The sequence below is a fragment of the Dioscorea cayenensis genome, chromosome 17 (assembly GCF_009730915.1).
Source record: "Dioscorea cayenensis subsp. rotundata cultivar TDr96_F1 chromosome 17, TDr96_F1_v2_PseudoChromosome.rev07_lg8_w22 25.fasta, whole genome shotgun sequence".
Lineage (NCBI taxonomy): Eukaryota > Viridiplantae > Streptophyta > Magnoliopsida > Dioscoreales > Dioscoreaceae > Dioscorea > Dioscorea cayenensis.
The window spans coordinates 19,828,508-19,850,974 of NC_052487.1; the positions used below are offsets into that span (position 1 = coordinate 19,828,508).

Below are 22,467 nucleotides of genomic sequence, written 5' to 3' on the forward strand. Positions count from 1 at the left end.
ATTTTTTAAAAATATTTAATATCAGTTTTTTTGTAATTAATAAGATCTTAAATGTAATTAATTCATAAAAAATATTTTTTTAAAAAAATTAAATGAATTCAGATAAATTATAAAATTACATATGTCCTGCAAATGAGAATTGTTTTTTTTAATTTAAAATATTATCTATATTTTTACAATTATGAATCAGAATTACATCAACTCAAGGGTAAAGCCAATAAGGCAATTACTTTAGGCACTTTATTTTTTAAAATCCTCATCTTTAGATTTTTTTTAATAATAATTTTAAAAATTAAAATTTTGAAAGACTACCAATAATTATCATAATAAAAAAATATTTTAATTTAATATTTAATCAATATAATTTAATTTTAGTTAATTTTTAAATTTTAAATAATACAATAATATATTAAATATTTTATTTTAATGCTTAATCAGTCATATCTTCTCGAACTAATTTTTCAAAATTCTATTATAATGCTACTTTTTCATGCATTTGTTTCTCCAAAATTAATATAATATTTATTTCTTTTAATTATAAATGAGAGCTTTTGTAGTTTTTATATTGTTACAAAAAAAATTTTTGTTAGATTTTTTACTTTGTTGAGTTTTATTCACAAATTTTAAATATATTCTTTTATCATGAGTTTAGTAGTATGTGAAAATGATAAACAAATATCTCAAATAAGTATTTATTAAAATAAAATCTAAATAAATTTAATTTTTATTAAATAAATTAGACGATTTATTCTAAAATTCCTTTATATACCTCAAGTTATTTTAAACAGCCCTGAGTTTGAATTTTAAAAAAAAAATCTAAATGTTAATAATTTATTTTGATATATTAATTAATTTTAATTATTTCTTTTAAATTTTAATTTATTTTATTATTTAAAATTTTTAATTTAAAATTATTATTATTTATTTATTTTAAAACTTGTAGTTAGCCCCCCTCTATATAATTCCTGGCTCCGCTCCTGCCGGTAGGATCATTTTATCAGCAAACAAGGTTTTTTTAATAGTGTGGTTTAAACCATACCCTGTCTGCTAGGATTATTTATTTATTTATTTATTTATTAATGCAGCAATTTCAAAGGCAAGAACAAGCTAGTGTTGTATGCTGATAAAACTATCTTATTTAACTCAAAGTAGAAGCTTTCATTTTATTGAAGTGTTTGTGGTACATTTTTTTTTAATAATAGACGACAAGCGCTTTTTTTTATGAATATAAACAGTACTAAACAGTACTAGAACCCGGATGTACAATATATGTACAGTATGAAAATAATATAGAAATCCTGGATGAACAGTGTTTGTGGTACATTAATTGATAATATATTATTTCGATTTTTTTTTTATTTATTATTCGCACTTCCTTCATGGCCATGCAGCACATAGTCTCTAGCCTGCTCTCAGTCTCTCCCTGATCATCTTCACTCCCATCATTCTGAGCATAAAAAAGTAAAATACAATGATTAGAGCAAATAATACCAGTATTCTGACGTATATTTATCACAAATAAAGTTTATTTGACTTGATCATAAACAATTATGCAATTTTATAAGATCATATATATATATATATATATATGTTTTCTAAGTTGATAAAAAACAAGATACATAGAGACAGAGAGAAGTGGATAAGTTAACCGTGTTATCAACAGTATCAAAGCACGATTTGACAGTTCAAATTGAAATATTGTGGATCTCACTTTTTATTATGCTATTCATAAACACAAAAACAGTATTTATCTACGTAATAAAATTTGGATGAATTAGAGACTATTGGATTTCAATCCAATGATTTAGCACTTACATTCGTAGATACAATATCTACAAATTTTTTTAGACAACACAACCTCTATGTTTTATAGTATATTAGGATTGTCTATTTATTTTTGGGTTATATTATTTTTTTTAAATGCCTGCACAATCTTATAACCTCAAAATTATGTATCTTTTTTTTTTCTTCTGGCATGCCATTGCCCAGCACTTATAGTACATGGTCTACAAACAAATATAATTTCTTGAATTATTTAAAAGATCAATTATTACTGTTTTTTAAATAATTATTATCAGAGATAACCTACAAATCTTCTAATATTTAACCTTCATAATTATTGCACCAAAGCCTTAAATACATAAATAACTTCATAAATATTCTTTATTTAATATAATTCTACTGCTCTTCCAATAAATCATGTTCAACTATTTTTTTATTAAATAAAAATAATATTAAAAAATTAATTTATTTTTTTATAATTTTTATATTATCAACTAATTTTAATCAATTATTTAATTCATATATATTAATTAAAATAGAAAAATTAAAAAGACTAGAGAAATTAAATACCTGCCCAGCATCATAACAGTGGCCTGAGGATTAGTCCCCGGGGATTCAACAAACAAAGAGCTATCCGCCACCCGAATCCTCCCAACTCCAATGACCTTGTAATCCCTATCCACCACCTTCCCAACAATACACCCTCCATGGTAATGCCACAAAGTTGTCACACTTCTCTTGCAGAACTCAGGTAATGACTTTGTCTCATTCCCACTCTTCGGTATCAAATTTATATTAGCATTCACACTCATGTTCAACAACATCTCATCTGTGTAACTTAAGTTCCCCATCAGCTCAATCACCGGCCTTGTTTTCGCAATCTTTAATAACAAACTAACTCCTGCAACACATCGCCGGAGATCTTCGGGCTCGGCGAAGTAGTTAAAGGTAACGGCCGGGTTGCTGGTTACATTGGTGTTAACAAGGCTGAGGTTTCCTTTGGAGAGAGGACCTATGACCTTCTCAAGAATAGAACCTCCTCGGAATATCTCTTTTTAACTACATTAAATAATAGTCTCACATTAGTTAATTTGATAAATATTAATAATATTATTTATATAATCTAAAATAAAAATTACCTCAGACATATTGCCATTCTCGATAGTGACGATGCTGTCATTATTTTGGCCAAAGCCACTGCTGGACTCAACGTAGAAACCCTTAGTAGTGATGCCTACTACTTGAAGTAGTGTTTGCTTTTGTATTTCTGGTGAAGGGATTTGGATGTTGTTTGATGGGTTGTCTGCCATCTCTTTTCCTACATGTTCATTGTTTAGTATCACCGTAATATTCATTTTTCTTAGGTCTTCCTCTGGTCCGACACCGCTTAGTAATAATAATTGCGGCGTTCCAATCGCGCCGGAGGTTAAGAGTATCTCACTTTGCTCATCTGCTTTGATAGATGCTTCATGTCGATTGCCATTCTCGTCGTTGAAGATCACTCCGATCGCTTTGGGGTTTGTACCTGTTTAAATATTTATTTAATTTGACAATGCAAAGTTGTTAATCATCACCATCGCCACAATAGACGAGTGGTAATACAAATAACTTCCATTCTGAAAATTAAAAAATTTGACTTCTTTTTAAAACGTAGTTAAAGATTTAGAGAATGTGTGGAGTGGCCCATTCACATTAGCCCTAAAATAAAAAATAAAAAAGAGTAAATTATTTAAATAGTTAAATAGTTACCAAACTATTTAGATACTCCTATTTGAATTATTAAGTTTTAAAAAAATTTACTTGGTATCTCAATTTGAGATTCACATTTAATTGAGTCATTAATGCGCTCATGCTGTTAATAACAGACTAATGTAGTATAAGTTACGTTGCATAACTTATGCCATATATGTCTCGTAATCAAATATTATTTTTACCGTGTTAGAAACTCTTTTAACTGAAATAACTCTCACCGTTATTAAGAGAAATAAAGGAACACACCAACCTTTGGTATCAAAGACGATCTTTTGCACAGTGGCATAAATGAAAACATGAAGGTTGGGGGGGTTGCCAGCGGCCAAGAGATCGGCGGCGGTGTGTCGGAAGCCGTTCTTATCGAAGATAGAACCGCCAAACTTCGTCCCGTTGATATGTTGATAGGTGTATCCATTGAAGGGAGTGACTCCAACCTCCAAGAGCCCATCCTTCACTGAACTTTGCCATGGCGCCGCTGGCTTCAAGAAGACTATCTTGTCCTCCACCCATTTGTATGACTCATTCACCAACACTTCATCCCATCCAGCATTTCTTACAAAACTACGTAAATATAATGTTATTTATAAAATTACTATATAACTATATAATATATTTGAAGCATAGAATTAATTATGAATAAATAAAATATTATCCTAAATTAACGAGTTTAAATTTTTATGTATATAAAAAAAAATTTGTTGAGAAATGTCTATTTTTTATAAAATTTTAAAAAATAAACTCCATCCGATCATTTTAATGTACTTTCATAATTTTTAATAAATTATATTTAACTATATATGTTATTAAATCATATTTTAAATAATTTTAAAAAGTTAATATATTTTTTTATAAATTTTAAATTGCCAACTAATTAATCAACTTTATTAATTCATGTGAATTAGTTAAAATGGACAAATAAAAAATACAGGAGAGAGTATATATTATCCTAGTATATAATCTCTAATATGAAATTCTAAAATGCCTTGTGCATTATTTTTTTAATGTGATTTTTGCAAATCTATATATATATATATATATATATGCCATTGAGAAACTACCCTTGTAAAAACTATTATTATCTTTATACCTCTATGTTTATACCATTTAAGATATGTTATTATATGTGAACTCAATTTTAGTTAACTATTTGCTGCATCAGAAGAAATGATGCCCCGAGATATATTGGCAAAGCTATAATTGTCATTTTTTTCTCTTTTTCATTTTAATGTTATTAATTTTTTTTTTTTAATCACAGGAATGTACACATAAATATGATCAGTTCTATATAAAATAGTTGGTTATCTCAATTTTTTTTCCCAACTCAAAAGAAACGTGGAACTTGGCATATGAATAATAATATTATTATCTCAAAATTAAGAAACAAAGAAGACACAAACCTAGGCTGAGCTCTAGAGTAGAAGCCAGCATTGATGCAAGTATTGCCACCCAAAACTCTTGCTCTATGATTGAAAACACCATCAGTTGATAGGAACCTTTGAACAGGAGAGGTTGGTGTGGAGTGTGCCAAACTAATGTGGAAATTTTCTAAGCGTGAGATGTTAGCATTTCCATATGGTGATCCACCTCTTTCTAGCACCAAAACCCTAAATATTTTAGACAGTGTTGCTGCCAATGGACACCCTGCTGTTCCTCCTCCAACCACTATGTAGTCATATGGTAAGTTTGGCATTGTTGAAAAACTACTTGCATTTCTGAAGTTTGGTTGTTTGTTGTTTGCTTGTGAGAAATTCCCTACAAGATTTATTTTAATAAGTGAAGAAATTTACGTCAAATATAGAAATTAAAATAAAAGATCCTGATCTATTTGAGACAGTGAGAAATTAAATAAAAATAATAATAATAATAATAATAATAATATATTGAATATAAAAATTTTAAATATGTACTAACACTGAATATATATATATATATATATATATATATGATAAATATGGATAAGTTACATATCAGGAATAGACACACATGAGGAGCTGAGTTTTACAACACCAGTACAAATTGGAATTTGAACCCATCTCCTCAATGTAACAAACACCTTATAGAAAAAACTCGATGTTAATAAATAAAGGTTATTGACAAAATACTGAAGATATTGTGATGGACAAATTTATTAAATTTAATAAATATAAATATATATATAATGAAATGTCTTGCATGGAGATTGGAGGGTAATAATGACATGGAGATTGGAGGGTAATAATTAATATAAGGATGAAGACGAATAGAAAAAAGAAATAGCCATGTTTCTCTAAGCCATCTTGACTTAGACTCCTTTTCTCTCCTTATTGCACTTTGTTTCTTTTTTTTGGTGTGATTATATATAACATCATCAAAGAATAATATACTGAATTTAGAATCATAAAATACATGTAAATATAAAATATATTTTAATAAATATTAAACATTCACGGATAATATTAAAAAATATATATAAAAACTGAAATACCATGACATGGATATAATGAGACGAGGATGAAGATGAAAAGAAACAGAAATAAGTCATCCTTCTTCCTGGCCATGGTGACTTAGAGTCTTAGATGCCCTTTCGCTTTTGCATGAAGGATTTATAGAGAGAAATTGTTGATAAATTTATTGGTAGCAGTTGAATACAATTAGAGTTTTGTGTCCGTACTATTGAAAAAATAACTTATCCTTTCTTAAGTTGAAGAAGACCATATGTGCATTATTTTTTTGGTGAACCTATATAATTTTAAAACATTAATTATATTTACTATTATTGGGTGACCATGGACTAGAGATCATGAGGAGGTTGGACATAAATAATAGTGCAAGTTGATTGGTTAATTTTGTAGGAAATTAATTTGGATGTATACTAATCTTGCAAGCAATTGACAATTGAATCTGGAGCATGATATTTTTAAGGAGAATTTGAAGATGTTTATGGTTATAAGACAATTTATTTTAATTATTTTTTATTAAAATATATGTCACTCATTTCATCACCGATACTATTTGGTTACAAGCTCTTATTCATTTAATTATTATTATTATACAATCAAATTAATTTTTTATATGATTTAAAATACTCAAGTTATTAATAAATATGTGGAATAAAGAAAAACACTCTCTGAATTGAGTTGGTGATTATATTTTAAGAATATATGATGTATAAGTATACGTATAACATATATATATATATAATAGTGACAACACGTGTAGTACTAAAGTATAATAGTTAGATAGCAAAATTGCAGTTGCTTTTGATTGACTTTATAATTATAATAATAATAATAATATATTATTATTATTATTATAATAACAATAATAATAATAATAATAATCAATTGACTTTAAAGATTTTGCCCACTTATAAGAAGTTATCAAGAAATTAAATTACATATGCTTGATGGGAACATTGAACATGTACATTATTTGACTAGTATTATGTCCTTCACAATTGTATAATCCTTTTGAAGTATTAATTCTTTTTATATAGATTAAAACATGCTACTTACTCATCAAAATTCTAAATGCAACATCTCCATATTTGTATAATATAATTTTATAAAATTATTTTTCTCCATGTTTATAGATTATATATATAATCATAATAAATATATAAATTATTAATTAATTTCACACAGAATACACAAGTTAATTAAATTAACCTTTAATTTCCCAATATCTAGCCACTAATTGCATAACAATATTAAAATAACAAGAAAAGTACTAAAAGACGAGCATTTTGTGGCGCAAAAGCTTGTTACTTAATAGTAGGTGAACAAACACAAGATTAAAATCATGTACTATCAAACTGTAGTAATACTATTTATTTACTGTTTATGAGCCAGGTACTTCCTGTTTATGAGCCAAGTACTTCTTGTTCAAATGGATCCAATAATGTTAATAGATTTACATAAAATTGCTCCTATTTATAATGATAATTACATAGAACAACAAAGTTAAAAAAGTGTTGTAAATGCAAATAAATTAGGCATAACATGAGCTCATGTAGGCATATATCTTGTAATAAGCTACTTTTGATGATTATCTTAGAAGGAGAAATATGCCTGACTACCTTTTAAAACTCTAAAATATGATTACTATTAATGTTATTTTGAGAGTTAGTTTCATTGAATTGTTACACATTCATTTAGAAAATACAGTATGATTAGTTTATTTATTTAAAAGTGAAACATGCAAAAATATTTCATACTGATCAACTCGTTTATGCATGAATTTTATTTTTAATGATAATGATAATGGTAATATTTAATTTAAATATATTGCACGTTTGAGCCACAAGATAAATGCGAAATAAGAACCTTTTTGAAAGAAGGGATTAGGCTTAAATTTACTAAACCTCAATAAAAAAAATATATGTATGAAGTGCTAGAATTTATTGTTTATTAAGCTTGGGTTTATGCTCTGTTTGATGCATTTTAGTATCAGCATTTGAGTTTTTTGAGTTTGATCTTTTGCATATGTACATTCGTCTTCGTAAATATTGAATAAAATTTAAATCCCGGTCTTTCTTTTAGATGGTTTTGATAGATGTAGTTAAAAATGCAGTGGATTTCTAAGTACAGTATAGTTATAAATCATCATATTTAATTATATATAAGAATTAAATCTAGTGTTTAGTTAAATATATTTGAAGCAACGGATTACAAAATTTTGTTTTTGGTTAGAAGAGTTTATAAATCTGAATTTGAAAACATGTTGTTTGGTTTACTGTATTTAAAAATTACCCTCATTATAGATAATTATTAAGTTTTATTAAGTATAAAATTCTTCATTATATTATGTTAATTATAAAAAAAATAATTAGGTATATATTTAATTAAATTTATATATGATTATATATTTTTTTTCATTAATATTTTACAAATATCTAATAAATAATTATATTAAATATTAAATATTAAATACTAAATATGTAGCTTTTGTAAAGTATTTGCATATATGTTAATAAATTAATATTTAATAATTAATTAATTATTAAAATTCAGTTACTAAAACAAAACAAAATTATAGTTAAAAGTCGCCTATGGAAAAAAAAAATTAAGCCCTGGTTTACCTAGAGAGGAAGAGGGTTTTAATTTGGTGCTTTTTCAGAATTAAAAACGAGGCTAACGAGTTGACTAAAGATGGAACTGTTGGTATTGCAAGTGCTCCTATTCATACGGTGACGGCAGAAAGCTATAGTTAATTTCTTATATCTGCCCGCGCACATCTGCGGTCATGTGCTAGGATTGCTTCTAATTTATGGTGCGGCAGCACTGTTTGAAGATCTGCGAACCAGTAATGGTTAGCAATCTTTTAGCAGACAGCTATATATGAAGAAGTGCAGCCTGGCATCAATTCTACTTCTAGGACAAAATTTGAGGATGTAAAAGGGGTTGATGAGGCTAAAGCTGAATTAGAAGCAATAGTTCATTATCTTCATGATCCCAAGGTAATTTTAGCCAGTAATGCCCATAAAATGGTGAACATGTGTTGTTGGTTGAGAGATCTCTTCTTAATTGTATCTAAAAAATTTCCTCCCTTATATGCATAAGAATTTTTATTGTTCTAATTATTTGTGATCACTTGTTTCTATTGAGGAATTGAACAGAGATTAAAGGAAAAAAACAAAAAAGCAATCACACAAACATAAGAGATTTAATGAGGTTCGGAAGAATGTGTCTATGTGATTGGGATAGAATTGCGGTTGTCGACACTCTTGTTAGAAAATTAAGGTTAATATTGCAAGAGGAGTGAATGTACCCTTCTTCTCTTGCAGTGGCAGTCAGTTTGAAGAGATGTAGGTTGATGTTGGAGCTAAGAGGGTGAGGGATCTTTTCAGTGCAGCGAAGAAGCAATCACCATGCATAATTTTCATTGATGAGATAACGGTAAAAGCCTGAGCACCTAAACCCGGCAACTAATTGATGAAGAAGTAAAGAACTTGGTACAGAGAGCATACAACAATGCAAAGATCATTCTCACAAAACACAACAAAGAGTTACATGCTCTTGCAATTGCACTGCTGGAGCATGAAACTCTTACTAGTGCTCAAATTTTGAACTTGCTCACACAGCTGAAAAATCAGCAACAGCAACAACAACAACTAGTAATGGTGGCTGCCGCACAGACTGCTACTACGCCTACAGCTCCATCTCTGCCTTCGGCCGCAGCAGCCACTGCGGCAGCTGCCAAAGCCAAAGGAGTTGCTCAGCCTGTTGTTGAATCTTAGCATACATTGTCAATGTTTCCATACGTGTATAGACATGTATGGCATACAGGGGAATACTATGTTTTGATGTCAAACAATCAAATTCCTAGATCTCATTCACTAGTCATTATTCAGGAGTGTAGGCTTTTTTTTGGCTTGTATAATATATAGGGTAACCATCGACGCAATAGCCCAACAGTTTTTTTTTTTTAAAAAAAAAAGTGGATAAACCACATTCATTCAAATAAAAATCCACTAGAAGTGGAAAATAGAACAACACAAAGAAAAAACATAAAGATAAAAGATAACGGCCAGCGCACAAATCTCCAACCGGCCGCGTGATAGGTGGCAAACTAGTCTCCTAACAGATCGGAGTCCGCCCTGCCTATTGTGCTCCTACTGGCAACATCATCACATGGTTCCATCAACACCAAACTGCGTCGAACACTACTGATGGAGTTGTCTAAATTTGCTCTCTTAGCATTAGGGGCCTCTGTTAGATTTCTCTGCTCTTGTTTCTTCTTGGAAGATCGTAGGTGTTTAGCAACAACTAAGTCTAACCTAATCCAGACAATTGATGGGTTTAAAAGAGCTAACATGACATTGGGCTCCAAGTCAAACGGCCCACCCGAGGCAAGCAAGACTTGGGTGGAAATCTCCTTCTCTTGGACATAGGGCTGCACCACAAGTGGAAAAATGTCCAACTTCACAATACTAGCATCCAACATTTGTCTCACTTCCATATAGCCACATGACGCCACCACAGCCGCGGGAGTATCCACCTCTGAAATAGTAGCATCCGACGGTTGACCTAAAACTGCTTGGACACATGGCATCACTCCTGATTCGGTGTTCGCAGGGAAAGAGCCGCAAGTCACAGGGTAGACCACTATCTTTAAAACATGTCGGTAATGGGTAGCGTGACTCCTTGTGTTATCATGTCTCCTCAAAGATAGCGCCAAAGAAGAACCTGCTGGTTTGATGGGGTAACTAGCATGACTTGACAAAGAACCAACAGCGCGACGGCCATCCAAAGCCGATGAGCTAAAACCGCTTAACTAATTATTGAATTAATATCCCAACCTCTACCCTAATTTTGCATATATATTTTTATATAGAGAAATGTTATTCATCACTAATAACTTTCACAAAATTCAACACGAATACTAACCCCAGTGCTGGGGTTAACAACTCCAGCTCTGGGGTTAGTAACTTAGTATTTGTGTGATTCCCAGTTCTGGGATTTTCAACCCCAACTCTGAGGTTAGTATTGATGTGATTTTTCATACAAGTTATTCATGATGAATAGTAGCATTGCTCTTTTGTAAATGGTTTAATGTTATTGCAGTCAAATATATTATTTAGAAGAATATACTAGTAATTGTCCATTTTATATAGTAAAATCTCAATAAATCAGATTTGATAAATTAATAATCTTGATTAAATAATAAATGTTTCTAATCTCGACTTGGTTAATGTGCTAAATTAATAATTTTGTTAAATACATAAAAATTTAATTTCTTTTAAACCTTATAGGACACAATAAAAATACAAAATTAATAATTCATTGAAATACATAAACGTACAAAATTTAACTATAACAATGATTTTTTTAAATTACCTTCTATTTTTAAATTTTATTTTTTTCTAAAATATGTATATAAAGTCATTTGTTTTTTTCTATATCTATGAGCTAAATTTAATCTCATATTTATTTTTTGCAAAATATGGACGCCCATATTTGATATTTTTTTATATAAGTGAATGATAAAATACATCATTTTTATATAGCAAATCATTTAATTGCTGTAAAATTAATTTTTCTATGTTATAAATAGTGTTTTTCGTTTGTATAAAATATAAAAACTTTCTTTAAATTAATAAATATTTATTTATCAATAAATTTTTATAAATTATTTATATATTAATAAATAAATAAATTTTATAAAATAATAATTGTATTTGCCAAAAAATATTATTTTAAGAGGTTTTACACTGTTTTTAAAACAAGAAAGTACCCGTGGACCCCCTCAAAGTTACACATAGCCACGTATTTTTTTTTTTTAAGTCAAATAAGTTACAAGACTGAAGACCTTCATATTTTAATTTTTTATTTAAAAAAAAACCAACAACCTCGTAGTCTATTGTCATCAAGTTTCTTACACCTCAGCTCACATAAGTTGTGAATATATATTTATTAAAGGTATAATACCCGAATTGGTCCTTCCATTTCTCTCTCTCTTTTCTCTTTTGGTTTCTCTACTTAGAAATGCGCCACACTAATCCCTCTACTCTTGAAAATGACCCAATTTAGTCTCTCTACCCTTAATCTCTTCACATCTAGTCCCTGTACTCTTGAAAATACAGCCAAATAATTAGTGTATTTCAGAATAGAAGAGACTAATTAGAACTATTATCAAGAGTAGAAAGACTACTTGGGAACATTTCTGAGTAGAGGGACCAAAAGGGAAGAGAGAGAAAAGTAGAAGAACCAATTCGCGTATTATGCTTTTATTAAAGTATTAACTTCCAGTTTGTGTATGCCTACGTGGCTAGTCCAATCCTCTCTTCTCCTTCATCCTATACTGGCGAGCCCCGCCCGTGCTTATAACTTGTCTATGCATAGCCCCCAGCTAGCTTTACTCTTAGAAGTTAGCGGAGGCTCACTGGGTTTTTTTTTTGCTCACTAAGGAAATGGATGTACGTAAGAGTAAATTCCCGTTAGAGTGTTTTTGCCCCCGCTTGGCTTTGATGAGCTATTGAATTCAAAAAATTTTGTAAGGACTTGAAGATCAGTTAAAAATTATTATGGATACTTGGATCTTTTTTCCATGTTCTATATGAGCGCACAAGCATTTTTTTCTCTTTCATATACACTAGAAATATTCTTGCTTCAAGTATGCAACTACATCTAGAGGAAATTGTATGGTCGCCATTATGCTTTGCTTTAATTTCTTATAATTATTTATTGATTTTTCATGTTCTCTGAATATAGATTTTAAAAAAAAACATAACCACCAAATTGACATCCCATTAATTAGTAGTCAATGAGTATCGAATCGTTGGTACTAATAATAAATAGTAAGATCAGCACACCCTATAATTTTTTTCCCCAATAAAATTGACAAATATTTCACATCAATACTATGAGAGAGAATTAGTCTCTCCAACTCTCACTTAACAAGAAAAAAAGTTAACCATCCTTAATACCTTATGATATATGAAAATAGTCATTCTATATCGTCTTTTTTTTTCTGCTTCTCTCTTGTTTTTTTTTTTTTAAATTGAAAATAGGAATGAACCATGAATTGAAATCTTGACTTCTTTGAGTAGGAATTGCACGATAAATTATTCTGATATATTTCTATTAACATTTTTTTTCCCTGCAATACCACATTTTCTTTGCCATCACCATCACCATCACAATGAAATGAAGCATATGAAAGGCCACCCATGGCTACAAACTTGCAATAATGGAGTTTGTAGCGAGTCAAAATAAAACTTGAAAAAATAATAAGAAGAAGAAGAAAAAAGAAATCCTCTAATTAAACTACGTACGTGGACACTGATATTGTCATGTCATGGTCTCCACACAAAAGGAAAAAACTTAAAAACCCATCAGCCACTCCCTCGGTGGTATCCTTCCCACATCTCATGTCTCCATCTTTGACAGCTACATTATTATACAAATAAATTCCCCAAAACAAGTCACACTCACATACACAATTAATTATATAATAATTACTCTCAACATAATATTTTCCTAACCACAATTCTTTTTATAAAAAAATAAAAAATAAAGTATATACAATTTTCTTAGGCAATAAAGTGACACCATAATTCTTTTTTTAAAAAAATTATATAATTTTTTTTAGTCAATAAAGTGATACCGATGGACGCCATCCCAATTATCACTCATTGTTTGTTGAATTCATTGAGGTTATTTTAAGACAACGTTTTTCATCATTTGTAGATAATATAACATATCACTTATTGTTGGTTGAAGTCATTGAGGTTATTTTAAGATAACGTTTTTTATTATTAGTGGATTATATGACATATCACCATGTTTTTTTTATTAATGTAGTAGTTATTAATTATATTTTATTTATTTATAATAAAATAGTGAGTTAATTATATATATATATATATATATGAGGGGTAATCGTTTAGAACATTGGGAGCAATTAGATTAACAATCTGACACCCAAAAAAAACTTCCACATCGGAATTACAAATTCATTTTTTGATTTTACAAATGTTTAAGAATATTTGCAAATGAAGTATCTATCTTATATATGAATGTTATGTAGAAGATAGTGAATTTAATGATCAAACGTAAAACTTCATGTAAATTAAAAAATAAACATGTATAATAAATTATCATTTAGAGATATCCAAAATGACCGTTGAATCAGTATCCTATTGTTAAAAACATCCACAATAATCAATAGATTATCATCCAATAATTAAAAAATATTAAACAGTATAAAAAACAATGTTATATATATATACAGTAATATACAATAAATTTATATAATATTCATATATATTGTAACTATTGGATTATGATGAATGGCTGTAAATAAACATTTTTGCTAAACATGTGTAGATGACTTAAATATTTACCATGGTTTTGAAGAAAAGCTGATTATCTCAACATGCAAGCATGACATGCAATCCAGGCAACCCCTCAAAAACATGCCACGTGGCACAAGAACTGCCCCATCATCATGTGCACGCCAACACCTTCCCTTCATTAGATCCAACAACACCGACACCAAAAGTCTTCCCTCATTTTTCACCAATTTAATTCCAACCCTTTTCCCACATTAAATATCTTATTTTCAATATTAAAAAAAAACTCACTATTATCACAAATCAAAGTACCACTTAAACAATTTAGGCAAAAAAAGGGAAGATAACCATCATCACTCTCGTTGTTTTCTTAGTTTTTTTTTTCTTCTTGATTTTTTTACATGAGATGAGGATTATTTAAGTAAAAATGGAATTTATCTAGACCGTCCATTTCCAGATCTTGATGCGAATCTTGACCTTACAGCTGGCGTCTGGAGAGTCAGCGGCGGAGGGCTTGCCCTTGCTCTTGGGCACCGCCACGTTGATCCCCGTGCAAGAGACTTGGATCCCGATCTTCTTCGTTTTCAGGCTTCCGATCTTCACTCCGGCCTTGGTTTCCAGATCGATCTCCAGCGGAATCGTCGTCTTCTTCTTCAGATCTGAGGCTGTGGAGGAGTCCAAGCTTTGGGAGGAGCTCGTTAGGGCGGTTTTCAAGATGGTGGTGTTCTTGGTGTCGTGGGTGAACGCCGGGAAGGAGCCGTCGCCGATGTCTATACCGGAGGATGAGGCGGCGATGGTGATGGGATCGTAGAGGAAGACGAGCTTGCGGTTAGGGTTTCGGGCGGTGACGGAAAGGTCGATCCGAGAGTTGAGATGGTTTGAGGTGAGGTTGAGGGTTGAGAGGCGGAGTGAGGAGACGGAGAAGGTGGGGCGTTGAGGACGGTAGAGCACGTAGAACACACCGCCGGCGATGGCGGCGAGGAGAATTAGAGCAACGATGACTAGCATCAGCCAGAGACAGCACGCGCAGCAGCACCCACGGCGAGACCTTCGGCGTCTCTGCTTCGATAGCGGTTGCGGACGGTACGCCGGGCGGGTGGCGCCGTACATCTGGGCTTTGGTTGCGGGGAAAGATGGTGGTCCTCCGGCGGCGGCGGCGCCGTTGGCGGCTGGCGGTGGTGGATGGGGATTCGGCTTCGCCGACGGGTAGACGCGGTCCGTCATTGAGGTACTACTACTTTTCCTTCGTTTCCTCTTTCCCTAATTGTTCCTCTTGTTGAAATTAGGGTTAGGGTTTGATGTATAGAGAGAGAGAGAGAGAGAGAGAGGGTTGGAGAGGAAAGCAATGGTTCACCAATGGAGATGTTCTCTCTTGACCTAATTCTTAGTATATCTTTCTCTATTTGTTTATCTCTTTATCTCTCTCTTATAGTTATATGGGAAAGAAAAGAAACAAAGAGGGAAAACGAGGACTGTGCTGACGGTGGTGGTGTATATCTTTCTTACATTCACCGTGTTTTAGTGACACTCTTACTAATGGTTATAGTCATAGATAAGGCTTTGAGATTTGTGGGGATTGATGACGATGACGATAACGATAACCACTAGTTAGCAATGGCCTAGTGGTGTGCCAAGGTACGGATAGTTAGCTTAGTGGTGTGTTATCAAGTTATGGACGGAGAGGACATAGTCTAGGATCGAATCTATCCGCTGAAACACTATAATAGTATATTTTATGCATTGTTTCAGTTCAGATATTATTATTATTATTATTATTATTATTATTATTAGGTATAGCAGATTTTTTCAAATCAACTAAAAAATTTATGTCGTGCTTAACTGAATTTTACATACTAAAAAATCAAAATTATCCTTAATTTTTATTTTTATATTTCTCAGAAAAATTGAATAAAATGTTAAGGAAAATTTTGAAAAATAATAATAAATATTTTTTTATATTAGAAAATGATAAATAAAGATGAACGTGAATTTAATAATTTATATTTTTATATTTCTCTATTATATTTAATTTTATGAGGAAAATTGAATAAAATGTTAAAGATAATTTTGAAAAAATAATAAATATTTTTTGATATTAGAAAATGGCAAATAGAGAGGGATTTAATAATTTATATTTTCATATTTTTCTCTCATATTTAATTTTATGAGGAAAATTGAATAAAATCTTAAAGGTAATTTTTTAAAAAAATAATAGCTATTTTTTAAAATTAGAAAATGACAAATAAAGAGGAATGTGGATTTAATTATCTCACAAAATTTTATAAAAAAGTAGTTATTTTTTCAAAATTACTCGTAATTTATATTTTCATATTTTCTCTAATTTTGAAAAAAATTAATAAATATTTTTTGATATTAGAAAATAACAGATAAAAAAGAACATGGATTTGTGATAGATAAAAAGGAATGTAAGAAAGTAACTCAGTCAGTCATTATAAATGGCGCACATTTTTATTTGTTTGTCCCTTGACAACATTTGTGGTAACTTTGAAAAGTTTAAAAAAAATTATGATGATGATGATTAGATTAGATGAATGGAAAAATTAATTATTAGGATTAATGCTTAATGGTGAATATCAAGGATGGGAACAAGGAATCGACTAGATTAATGGAACATGTGGTTGAGGATCATGTCCTTTGTCATTTATTAGGCAATGAAGATTAATTATTGAAATTTTATATTTTTCTTTTTATAATTTTTGGGGATGGGTTAGAGATTAGTTGGTTAGACTCACCTAACTAGTTACGGTCTTTAATAAACCTGCATTATTGAATGTGTAATTTTCAAAGGCATTAATCATTCTACATGTGATGTTAGATATGCATAGGAGCTTATAGACTTATAATAAAAGTTTGCTTGTATAGTTGTATACCCTATGCAAGTGTGTGATTGCAAACGTATCTTTTTCAAACTAACTTTGATTATACGGCTAGATATTAATTTAAAAATTTTATGTAAAGACATAAGTGTGATTCTGTGTGAAGGGGGAGTTTATAGTTTTTTTTTTTAAAATAATAATATTTTGTAATGATAAGAAAAAATATTACCAAATAATTACTCATTTTTTTTATAATGGTATGCACGCATTGAAACATCAATATTAAATTAAATGAATATTATTATGCATATATAAATCTAGGTCTTTTATGCCAATTGGTGAGCCAGAACATAGTTGTGATTATTGGAGATCGTTGAATATTATACAACTTGTATTAGTGGTTCCAATCCTTTTCTTATTAAATATCAGAAAAGTGAGAGATGTAGCACTGGTTTTTGAAGTCATCTTACTAAAAAACATATGAAGAGGAAGCCAGCTCGGCAAACGAAATTAAATTATTTTATTGACACCAAACACATACATATACCTACTTCCGCAATATTGGTGCTATATATAACTTTGTTTGTGCTCTCTATTATTTTTATTTATTTATTTATTTTTATATATGATGTCAAAGTTTTCTATGCATGTAATGTAAACACTATTTCATTAGAATTAATCAAAGCATGTGTTGATGACCACTAACTACCTTTAGTAAAGAAGAATCCACTTTCAAACTGTGACACTACTTTGAAGTTTAGATGAGCATCAATTCAGTAATCAGAAGGCATCTACCTTTAACAACACTCAAGTTTGGAATATAACATGTCAACAATGCAGTATTCTTTTTGTTATGGTGGACCTATTCAGTGAGAACTATTTTGGTTGATGTACCAAAACTGTAAACATAGAGGATTTTTTAGGATAATATTCTCATGTTCTATCTGAAACCGTACATAGATGGAATTACTTATACTGGTTGATCTACCAAACATTATAAACATATAGCATTACTCATGTTCTACCTGAAACACATGAATTACATGAAAGTTATAAAAGTGGGTGACAATGAAGAAGGACACTTACTTTTGTAGTGACCGACAATATGGCACTGTTTAAAGTGAGGGGGGTAAAAGTCTTATGATCCTATTAATTGGCCATGCATTGCCAGCCATCTGATGTACAACCATGCACTATCTCCATTGATTTCTATGGTTCAGTACTTTTGCTAATTAATCCATAGTTTAATCCAGACATCCACTCCTAATTCTAGTGGTCATTATTGTTTACATGGGAATTTTTTTTGTTATTTTATTTATTATATTGTTTTTTGTTCATCATGAATGCATTTGTGGATAATTTATCAGTATCAGCATCAGCAACTGACATGAGTATGAACCAACATTTTCTTGTTTGTTGGATGGTGTTAGTCACTATCAGAAAAATAGAAAGAGATTATTAAATGAACAGAAATTTCCAATTGTTGAAGCACTAAAAAGCACAGTTTATTATTTGTTATTTAATTGCAGGACCTAATTTGTTGAATTAATTTATAGGTTGAACAACCCCTCTTAAATTCTTAATATAAAATAAGTACTCTTTCTTCTTTTTAAAATTTGGCTGAAACTAAGATGTCAAGCTGCCATGTCCTACTTTCATTTGAGACTTTGTCTTTTTATTCTAAAATATCATATTCTCAGGATGTAATTTCCACCATGCCAGTTCACTAAGAGCTGTTTGTATTCTTACCTTGAAAGAGAGATCTCCCCTGTTATTGGTTTTTTAAATTCTATTTTTGCATTTATATATCACTTGCCTGAATTATTATACATGTGATTACATATTTTTATTATGCTTTAAAATTCATATTTTATGTTAAATTCACCAGGTAATTAAAAAGCATGCATTAGTTTTGTAATAATATAAGGAGAAGAATAATAATAAAAAAAAAAAAAGAAAAGAGCAGCAGATGGTGGTTATCATGTTGGCACACCGACGCTGTCATGCGGCGGGGGAACACTGTGTGTCGGCACACAGCTCATGCTGTAAGTCTCTTGCTCTCATAATCTATTTTGTTACCTTTTTTATCTTCTTTATCCCCCCGCTTTTAAGCTATTTATTTTATTCAATCTTGTTATTTATTTTACTATGTGGGGATGTTTTTACCCCCTGGTAACCCAGCTAGATGACAATTTTTTTTTTATTTCAATTCTAGTTGTTCATTTATTCTCTTTGGATCATGTCAAGATGGGCTGCTGAGATGCCCATACTTTGTGTTTGGTCTGAAGTTCATGCTAATAGATTGCACTATGTTTCATGCCCTAAAGCCCATATTCATTTTCTTGCTGTGGTTCATAGACTAGGTTAGTGGATACATCTCTTATTTGAAGTCATACGGCCCATACAAGTCCACAAGTTATATTCGAATGTATTGTATATATATATATATATAGTATAATGGTATTTATTATTAATATTATAGGATGTCTTGATAACTTATAGGCCGTTTGGTTCATGGTAATGTGAAAATATTTTCGGGAATCAGACGATAATATAAACATATTACCATGTTTAGTCACTGTAGCAGTATAATGTTAATGGTAATGTGAGATTACCAACAAGAAAATATTATCAAATAAGTCAGTAATAACATTACTATCAAAATAAGTGTCCGTCCATCGACATGTTTTTTTTTATAAATTTGTCCTCATCTTTTCAATCTAAATCTTTTCTCACTCTTTCCTCAATATTTCAAAAAATATAAGACTATTTTGGGATATCTTAAAAATTATTATTTTGTGTTATTATTAATTATTTTTCATGTGAAAAAATTATTTTATTTTAACTTTAAATTTGTTTAAAATTTTAGATACAAGAATATTTTGAAAAAATGTGCAAAAAATTAATTTGTGGTATTTATAATTTAATTATTTTTTTCTAAAATTTTTTTTCACTTTAAATTTAAATTTTTTTAAAATTTTAAAACACTACTAAGTTTATTATAATCAACCAAGCATAATAATGAAAGATTACAATTAATACAAGTTTCCAACTAAATATATTTATTATAAATTACCACAACATTTCTATGCATATAGTATTTCCAAACTTATTACTATAGTAATTTCATTATCGTGGTAATATTACTATTAATCAAACGACTGTATGGTGTTATTTCATTTGATTTAATAGGTCGTTGAAGGATGGTCCTGTTATCATATCCTATGTCATTTGCTCTCACTCATGGTGCAAATGCTATGGGAGTCTGATTTATTTAATTAGAAAATAGTCTCATATTAATTAATTAAATTATTCTCAATTTACAGTACAATTTTTTTATGAGTTTAAATTTTTTTAGATTAGTTGTAAAATATTTATTTTTTTAAATAAAGTGGATAGCCTATCTATAATTGGGACTACATAGATGTAAAGTTAATATGTTAACAAATATGGTTTGAATCTATCTTTTCAGCCAGATATAAATACTTTATGTAAAATATTTAAAGTGAAAATTTACCTAAAGGCTACATTTGATAGCAACATGCTCAAGGTCCCTGTAAATTTGTTTTCAAAATACTTAAGTATCGTTTTCCAAAGTATGCTTTAACAATCTCTATTATACTTTTAATTTAAAATATAATGAATTAAAAAAATAAAAATATATGGACCATGAAAGGTTTTTTTTGTATGAATGAATAAAAGTTTTGGAAGTGACATTGAAGTGACATATGTAAAGAACCAATGATATTGTAGAAGTTCCTCAGAGAACCGTGTGGATTAATGTGGGCAGTGAGATAGTTATCTGAAAATTAATAAAGACAAGAAAGAGATGGCTTCATATCAAAGTAAAGCAATGCCACTAATCTTTAATTATTTTCACCAATCAAAATCATCATCATTAATTACGTGGTTAACATATCATTAACAAGTTGACTATTAGTCTACTCCCTCTCTCCTGTTTTAAGGTTTTAGAGTTTTTCTTTTTTTTTTTTTTACTTGTTATATTCGAAATTTTGTACAATATTAAATTTTTTAAAAATTTATTTTTTAATTTAATATATTTGTTTAATTTTTAATAAATTATAATTAACTAAACATTAAATTATATACTTAGAGTTTTAAATAAGGGTAATTTTAAAAAATAATAAATTTTTTTTATAAAATATAGGTAATTAATTAATTTTAACCAATTTTTTTATATGAATTAAGTAAATGTGACAAGTAAAAAAAAATGGAGTGAGTATTATATAAAAAAGATGATGTTTATGATGATAACTATTTTTACTTCCGTTTATGCCGATTAAATAGTTGGCATGTAGTGTTCAGCTGTTTCTGAACCCGAACATTTTTGGCATTTGAATAAAAAAATGCATGATAGCGTTAACACTTTTTTTTAATCCTTAACAAGTTGACTATAGTCTATCATGTAAAAAAGATGATGTCTATAATGGCAACTATTTTTTCTTTCTTTTATGCTAATTAAACAGATGGCATGTAGTGTTCAGCTGCTTTCGAACCCAAACAGGCAAACATTCTTGGCCTTCGAATAACAACAAGAACTAGGTATTTTTTATTATTATTATTATTATTATTAACATTATTATTATGAACCCAGATATGATTATTAGAAGAAAAAACCAAAAGTTGCTTGGTTTATTAATACCGAGTTTCTTATATAAAGTTTTTATTTCGAGTAATGCTATATAGAACGAAAAGATCACACGAACCAGCCACACAAATGATGTGGCTGGTGACCTGTCATTTTTTTAATTAAAAAAAAATAAAAAGAGAAGAACTAAAAAAAAATAAAAAGAGAAGAACTAGCACGTGAGTCTCTCTTCTCTCTTTCGTTTGGTTCTCTCTCTCTCTCGTTTGTGTGTGTGCTTCTGGCTGCCGTTCGTCTCTCCCACTCTCGGCCCCCGTCCGTCTCCCCCGCTCCTGGCCCCCCGTCCTGGCCACCGCTTCCCTCCCCCGCTCTCGGCCTCCGTCCCGGCCGTCGCTTCCCTCCCCTACTCTCGGCCTCCGTCCCGACCGTCGCTTCCCTTCCCAACTCTGGGCTCCTATCCTGGCGGCCGTTTCCGGCCCCCGCTCCAGGCAGCGGCTTCCTCCTCTGCTCCCGGCCCCGTTCAAGCCGCGGCTTCCCTTCCCTGCTTCCTGCCTCCGCTATATCAAATGGTGTTATTTATTTCATGTTTTGTAATAATTTGTTTGATTTGTTTGAGTTATTTAGAATTTTTGTTTGTTTTACTGTGTTGATTCACTTGTTTCTCTTCAAAGCCGATCATGTGCCCTAGTGTCTCTTCAAAGCCAAATAAGAGAGGG

General features: G+C 30.3%; 2 protein-coding genes across 2 annotated transcripts; both read right to left on the reverse strand.

The window, feature by feature from the left end:
* Positions 1 to 1,401: 1,401 nt before the first annotated feature.
* On the reverse strand, positions 1,402 to 6,012 carry LOC120280971 (protein HOTHEAD-like). The gene is given in 5 exon segments (XM_039287932.1): positions 1,402 to 1,447; positions 2,353 to 3,307; positions 3,785 to 4,095; positions 4,932 to 5,286; positions 5,999 to 6,012. Coding segments are annotated over 4 exon segments (1,605 nt in total). The 5' UTR covers positions 5,225 to 5,286; positions 5,999 to 6,012.
* Positions 6,013 to 14,646: 8,634 nt separating this feature from the next.
* Positions 14,647 to 15,978, reverse strand: LOC120280740 (NDR1/HIN1-like protein 13). The gene has a single exon (XM_039287684.1). It carries the CDS (start codon positions 15,530 to 15,532, stop codon positions 14,747 to 14,749), a length of 786 nt encoding a protein of 261 aa, XP_039143618.1. The 5' UTR covers positions 15,533 to 15,978; the 3' UTR covers positions 14,647 to 14,746.
* Positions 15,979 to 22,467: the final 6,489 nt, after the last annotated feature.